At 27.1% G+C, this 8,149-nt stretch overlaps 1 protein-coding gene across 1 annotated transcript; it reads right to left on the bottom strand.

The window, feature by feature from the left end:
• Nucleotides 1–304: 304 nt before the first annotated feature.
• On the bottom strand, nucleotides 305–6,053 carry LOC145832973 (dual specificity protein kinase CLK1-like). The gene is made up of 3 exons (XM_082940177.1): nucleotides 6,022–6,053; nucleotides 1,052–1,384; nucleotides 305–833 (listed from the first exon to the last, which is right to left on the bottom strand). The coding sequence occupies exons 1-3, from the start codon at nucleotides 6,051–6,053 to the stop codon at nucleotides 305–307; spliced, it is 894 nt and encodes a 297-aa protein (XP_082796303.1).
• Nucleotides 6,054–8,149: the final 2,096 nt, after the last annotated feature.

The raw sequence follows: 8,149 nt of genomic DNA, 5'->3' as shown, positions 1-8,149 counted from the left end.
CATTTTTACAAATCGAGCAAATTTAATTACAAATTTTGTCTATAAGGGTTAAACTACTGAAAACAAAAATATAAAAGCAGGATAAAAAAATAAACTTTCTAAAGTTTGTTTTCAAGTCGTACAAAACCACTTTTTTTTATTTTATAAATAACACAAGGTTTTCCATCTCAGTAACGAAAACAAAAAGCTACTGAGTTAAAGTGAAAATAAGTGCAACAAAGTAAAAAAAAGAGTAGTCCAGAAAACAAACACAAAAAGTTAAGTTTCCTTTGTTGATATTTAGTTAACATAGAAAAAATACCATTTAATTTTCTTCTTCTTCAACTAAGTCTTTCAGGTTTGCTCTTGATACTGGATTTCGGTCAATCATCCTATTTATTAGTTTCCACAATAACTTAACTCTATTTTGGTTATTAGTGTAAGAACGCATCTTCTTTGATTCGTAAAGCAAGGTTTTGCCCTTTATGGGTCCCAACTCTTGCTCATTCAAAACATCAACAATTTCACCGTCTTCAGAGAGTTTTCTGTTTATCATTTCAACTTCATCGCCAGTAAAATTCTTTATCATAAAATGGATCATCCGGAGCAGTTCCTGAACCGTCGATGCATCGAAGAGAACTTCTCCTATGAAGAGTTCGTATAAAGTGCAGCCGATCGACCAAACGTCACATGGATACCCAATTTTATGGCCCATTATGACGTCAGGAGCGCGGTACTGAAGTGTTGTTATGACGTCATAGTTGAAATCTCTTTCCCAACGTACAGAACCAAGGTCGCAGAGTTTGATATCGGGCATAAAGTAAGAAAACATTTTAGTCTGGTCGTAGTAGAACCTGTTTAGTAAAAGTTTTTTTTAATGTTATACTTTAGATACTATTTTAAGATTTATTATTATATATATAAATTTTTAGTATAATAAATTGTTAAAAAAACAAAAAAAAGTCATTTAACTCGGCTATAAGTTGTTTTAAACAAACATCATAAAGATCAGTAAAAAATGCACCTAATTAGTAAAAATTATAATTAAGTAAAGTCCTTATGTCCTACTAACCTGTTTAATAAAATATTTTCTGGCTTGATATCGCAATGCAACATTCCGTTTTTGTGAAGAAAATTCACCGCTTCAATCAGCTGTTTCGCCATTATTCTAACCTCTTGCGCTTTAAACGGCTGTTTATTAATCTCCATTGCCTTGCTCAGATTGGGGCCGTAAACCGGGTACACCAGGCAAGCCAAAGTGTGATTAGTAAAACCATTGAGAACCTCGACCAAGTGGTTACACTTCCCATCAGCGTCGTGCAGACTGTCGAAAGCTTCACGCTCATTGTTTCCATACTCGTGTTCGACGGCTTTAATAGGTGAAAACCAAGCACTCCAAAATGGGCTATTTCATAAAAATCAATCCTATCTTTTATTTTTCAACCAACATTCTTCAAATACTCATAAAAAAACCATTAATAATATTATAAGAAACCTTCAGTTGTTAAAAATAGTTCAAAAACCGTTTTAGAGCAAATAAATGAAAATATATAGAAAATGTAATAAGTAAAACAAAAAGAAAAAAGCACTTGTGGTTTAACAAACTTATGTTTAAAACTAAAGTTTGTTACTATAAGTGCATTAATTTTAACTGTGAAGTATGAAATAGAAGTGTCAAAATAGTTTATATAAAACATTTTATAGTTTTAATGACTACACTTGGTATGGTTTTTAGATAAAAGCTACTTTAGTTTGTGTGAGTATATTGATATAATTTGTTCTTTAACAGTTTTTTTAATGTAATATATCCATTAGTTTTTTGTTATGTGTTAAACATAGTTTGTAAAGTTAAACTAAGCCTCAACGTCTTTATTAAGGTGTTTGATACTAATGAACTCATAAAAATAAGAGTGAAGCACTCTTTAAAAATAAATAAACGAATCAATAAATTTGTATAGTAAGTTACACCAACTAAACTATCAATCTCAAATTTATGGTTATAATATTAAATTAAAGTTTGAATTGAAACATTTAAATTTACATATAAAGATCTTTTAAGTAGTTAATTAACAATTACAAATATAACAAAAATTTAAAGCTGAAATTTAAAACATAGCAGAGGTATTGGCTATGAACATAGTTCGAGTACTAACACCTGCTAATTGTTTCTAACTCATATCATGCAAGTTTGAAAGATACTCAAAGCTACAAAATAGTCTAAATTCAAAGCTTTGAAGTTTTTTAGCTCTATTATGCTTATTTTTTACCTTTTTTATAAAGTGTTTGGTGTTTTTTTAAGCAGAATTTGGTGCTCGACATGATGGTAAAGTTTATTTTTGAGAAAAACAAGGTTTAAAAAAAAGTTAAATAAAATTTCAAAAGTAAAACTTACTTGTTCATTTTCATTGAATTTTGTTGCTCAAAAATTTGCATAAATTTCCATATTTACAGTTATGTCTAGTTTTCAGATAAAGCTACTTTAGCTTGTTTTTATCACTTAGGTAGACTTGCTGTTCTTATTATAAAAATATTTGACTAAAGTGCTTATGCAGTTGAATGTTTATACTAATGGAAGTTAACAAAAATAAACCTATAAAAAAATATTTTCAATCAACATTTGTTTTTGATTGTTGTGCTAAAATAATCAACTTAATTGAGTTTTGTTTGTTGAATAAATAAAGTAAAAAGGTTTATATTGTTTTAATAATTTTTTTCGTTCGTATACTCTTGTGTTATACATTTATTATTGTGAACAAGTTGTATAGTTTTACATTTAATGTTTGTTTTATTTTTGTACGTTTAATTATTTATACAAAACTTTTAAATTTAAACAGAAGTTTAAAACTGAAGTTGAAAATGTAGCACAGATGTTTGTTATCAACATAGTTCATATATTAGTATCTGCTATTAGTTTTAACTTTTAACTCATATGTTATTGAAAAATGTATTTTTTAAATGTTCTCTAAAACAAGCAAAAAATGTATTTATAAGTTTTAAAAGTTCTATTTTGCTCATTTTTCATCCTTTTTATAAACTGTTTGGTGTTTTTTGAAGCAGGATTTGGTGCTCGACATGGTGGTAAAATTTATTTAAAAGTAAAACAAGGTTTTAAAAAAACATAGACAAAAGTTTAAAAACAGGTTAAAGTTTTTTTACTTTGCTTAACAGCATTGTTAGTGTTTTGATACGTCCCATTATAGTTTGTAAAGTTAAGCTAAACATTGGTGTTTGTATAAGTGTGTATTCTCATACTTATTGCAACTAAATGTTCTCTTTAATTCTAGAGTTAAGCATTAATTTATAAATAAGTACTACACTAATCAATAAGTTTTATCAACTAAATTTCAGTAGCTTTCAATGTAAATGTTAGCTGTTAGCTTAAAGTGTTAGATTATTGGTCATTTTTATCACTATGTTTTAAATGAAAAACATAAAAAAAGTTTTAGTATAAAAAAAAGTTAAATCTTTACTTTAGTGAAACTTGACAAATAATACTGAAATAATTATGATAAAGTGAAACACCTTTTGTTAAAAACTATATTTAGCAATAAGTGCACATGTATTTACTTTTGAATGATACCTGTTCAAGTATCATAATAAGTTTTAGCTCAGTTTATATGTAAGTTACATGATAGGTAAAATGTGCTGGTTTTTCCATCAGGAACAGTATGTATTTTAAAAACACAATACTTTGAATACTTGTGTTACAATTTTAAGATTCTATTGGAGCTAAATTAGTTCAACTGTTCTGCAGCTCACAAGCATTTATTCAAACAACTTGAATGTAATAATATTTTGAAAAGGTCAATTAAGTAAACAACAGTATTTACAAGTACCAAAAGTTTACATTATCAATTTATTTGACTATACATAGAAATACAGTCAAATCATATAGATAAGTTTGTCAGTGTACACATCAAATAAAGACTCTACAGTTGTCTATAAACTTGATGAAATTTTTTTTATTGTAACTTACATTATACTAACATTACATTTACATTTTAATTTAGAAATAGTGCTAAACTTAAGTCATGTAAAAATAAACTGTTGTACAAATAAAAACGACAAAATTAAAAGTACAGAGTTTTTGAGATTAAGCTAAGCTTTAATGTGTGCATAAATTTTTAACCACATACTTATCACAACTGAGAGTATCTACTAGATTGAAGTATACTTTGATAAATAAGTACAAAAACCAACAAGTTTCCATAAAAAGTAGTTTAGAAAAAAATTTACTAATCAATCAAAAGTTTACTGTAACTGTATTAAAATCGCACCTCTATTTTAATCATTTATATTTACACATGTAAGTAATGTTTTGTTTAAGCAGTTAATGAATAGATACAAGTGTAAATCTTTAAGTAAAACAAAAGTTTAAAGCTGAAATTAAAAACATAGAAGAGATATTTGTTACGAACATAGTTCGAATACTAGTATCTGCTAATTGTTTCTAAATCTTTTCGAACAAGAGATACAAGTTTGACAAAACTTTAAATTAAAATTCAAAGCTTTGAAGTTTTTAAGTTCTATTTTGCTCATTTTTCATCCTTTTTATAAAGTGTTTGGTGTTTTTTGAAGCAGAATTCGGTGCTCGACATGATGGCAAAATTTATTTTTGAAAAAACCAAGGTTTAAAAAAAGTATAGCTAAAAGTTTAAAATTAGCTTAAAATTATCAAAGCGAGAGAAGAGAGAACTCGTGAATGTCACCAAGTGAATTTTTTGCACAAGTTTTATTTGTTACGTAATTATACAAAAATTCTGTTTGCAGAATTTTTTTAAGAAATTGCAATCCATTTTAGGAAAGTTTCCATAGGAGTGGTAGGTCATCAAATTTTTACTTAAACTTTCTTTACATAAGCATTTTTAGAGTTTTTCTTTTAAAAGTTTTTGTAAGTAATAAAATGTACTTAAAGTACAAGCACATACAATTCAAAACCAATCACTTAGTATGAAAAAAATCAAAGTTGTCTTTAAAAGTTGAAACTTGAACTGTTTATGGTTGAAAAAAAGAACACAAAACAAATCTACATCATCTGCATGTTGCCAAAGTGATTTAAATCAACAGACTTCTACTTTATAGTGATGATCTTGTGTTTAATTATCTTTTTGTTTACAACTTCAAAGAAAAGTCTTTACCTGTATGTTGAAAAATTGTCTTAAATCAACAGACTTCTACTTTGTTGTGATAATCTTGTGTTTTACTTTCTTTTTGTTGACAACTTCACAGAAAAGTCTTTACCTGTATGTTGAAAAACTGTCTTAAATCAGCAGACTTCTACTTTGTTGTGATAACCTTGTGTTTTACTATCTTTTTGTTGACAACTTCACAGAAAAGTCTTTACCTGTATGTTGAAAAACTGTCTTAAATCAGCAGACTTTGTTGTGATAACCTTGTGTTTTACTTTCTTTTTGTTGACAACTTCACAGAAAAGTCTTTACCTGTATGTTGAAAAATTGTCTTAAATCAACAGACTTCTACTTTATTGTGATGGTCATGTTCAATTCTGTATGCAGAAATTTTTATGAAATTGCATTCATTAGTAAAATGTTGTGTTACTGGTAGCAGCTCTTGTCATTTTTTACTTTACTTTCATAAATCATTTTAGAGTTTACCTTTTTGTAAGTAATAAAAGGTACTAAAAGCAGACACATAAAATCAATTACTTGGTTTGAAAAAAATATTAGCATTGTCTTTAACAGTTGAAACTTAAACTGTTTATGCTAGAAAAGAAATGTAAATAATGTCTGTATGTTTTGAAAGTATCTTGAATCAACAGTATTCTATTCTGATCATATGATTATTTATCTAATATTTTATGATTTCAGAGGAAAATCTTTTCTTTATGTTGAAAAAGTATCTCAAACCAACAGTCTCCTACTCTTACCATATAATTAATTATCTTTTTTTTTTTCATGATTTCAGAGAAAATTCTTCACCTTTATGGTGAATAAGTGTCTCAAATCAGCAGTCTGCTACATGAGTTATCATGTGTTTCTATTTAATCATAGTTGCACTGAAAAGTTTTTATTAAGCACAAACAAATTGGGCATCTCTATTTCTACAGCAGTCATCTATATCAACCCTTGTTGCCACTAACCTTCTTGTGGCAATTTGAATATCAGGTCTGTTCTTGGTTTACTGCTCTTACTGAGGTAAGTGCTTTATATGTTATACAAAATAGTTAATGTTAAGATAATAAATGTCATATAAGATTATTTTTCAGGGCTGCCAAAACTTAATTTTTTTAGTAGTGCTTTCTCAATTTTAAATACTTGAAAAATAATTGTTTCATTAAATATTGTCATTTTTTTGTAAATATAGAATATCATTAGTGTAAATTAGTGCTCAAACTCAATTGATATCAAGTAAAGTACATTAACAGCTTTTGCTGCTTAGTTTCTAATCTTATTCAAATTAAGCTGAAATTTGGTTAAAAGAGTACAGTTTTCGAATTGAAGAGTGGTGTTTATAAATGCATGTCATAAAATTATGAATTAATTACAATTAAAATTTTAGATTATAAATTATCCTATAGAGTTTCTAAAGTGTGCAAAATTAACTAAAAGCTATTACTATTATTCATTAGCTTTTCTATATGTCAAAACTTATGTGTTATGAATATTTGTAAAGAGATTACAATGTAAAATGTTCAATTACCATTTTAGAGCTAAAAATCAAGCTGTACTTTTGTTTGTTGTAACTCTGAATGCTACAAGCTTTAAAATTAAGCAGTTAATTTTAAATCTTTGCACACTTTTAGAGACACATTGTTAAAGTAAATGTTTTATTATCATGTTTTTATTCACTAAGCAATTAAAACTACAGTGTAAAATGTTTGTGTATAAGTGACATACTTTATTACATGTGAACATGTAGGAACACAAGCAACATTAAGGCAGCTTGATCAACTGACTTATGTTGAGTGTTTTTGTATGTTCATATTACTAATTTAGATAAGAGTCTGGTTTTTTCAGTCACTTTTAGTGTTTATAGTTAACAGTAAAATTCAAAGTTTAAGTGTATTATTACTTTGATTACCATTTAGTGGTTAATATAGTTGATGGACAAAAACCAGACTTTTATCTGACTATGTATGATCTTTATAAAAAGACTATGTTGTACAGATGTGTTAAACTTAATTTTTGGAGTATTAATAGTACTCAAAAATAGTCTTTGTTTTGAATTTTAATAGTGACATTATAAAATAAGTATTTGTTTCATCTTCAGCTTGATACTATGTGTAGCATTAAATCAAATGTTATTTTGTTGGTTTCATTATATCAATGCTGTTTGATGATGTAGAACAAAAACTTATGATATACTATTAGACAGTGTCACCATAGAAATTCTTATCAAAGAGTATTTGAACATTTAGTAATAGTTAGTCTTTGAAAAAATATACAAGCATGTCTATGTCTCTGAACTGTTCAAAACATAACAAGAAATGATTAACCACTGTTTTTCCTGTTAAATATTTTAGAATTATGTAGCATAGTGTAATAATTGATAATGCTAATATAACTAAATTAGATAAGAGTCTGGTTGTTTGTTACTTGTAGTGTTTATGAAGTGTATTTAAAAGCTAGCAAATCTTTGATAACCATTTAATGTTTTATAGAGTTATTATAATCAACTGTGACTAGCTGACAAAAGCCAGACTCTTATCTGACTAGACCAAGTATGATTTGCATTGGCTTTATGGAATGACATGTGAAAATGCCTTTTTTTTTTTGAATATTTGTTGTAAATTCAGCCTAATAACAACAGTAAGCATTTATTTTATTAAAAGTTTTCGATTGATATTGTGTTAACATAACATCAAATCAAAATGTTTAAGTTAGCAGTACTCAAATTTAAGTTATAAGTTTTGGATACTGTTATTAGACTGTGTCACAACAAACATTCCAAAAAGAAAAGACTATTTAACATGTCTCACACGAATTTTATGGTTATAGGTATTTATTATTACAATGATAACACCTTCGAAAAATTAATAATATTCCAAATTAAGATTAATCCTACTATTACCACCTAAAAAGACATTCATTTTTTAGTTAACAACTATATGGTAGTAAGTTAGGGTTATGTTTAAGGAGTACGCTATAAGGTAGTCACTTAATTTTTAAGCCAAGCCGCACAAATTTTTTTCAAAATGGGGATTTCCCCA

This window comes from Thalia democratica, chromosome 4 (genome assembly GCF_965202585.1).
Source record: "Thalia democratica chromosome 4, ktThaDemo2.hap1.1, whole genome shotgun sequence".
Taxonomy (NCBI): Eukaryota; Metazoa; Chordata; class Thaliacea; order Salpida; family Salpidae; genus Thalia; species Thalia democratica.
Note: the sequence above shows the minus strand (reverse complement) of the source record. Positions and strands in the feature narration are given on the sequence as shown.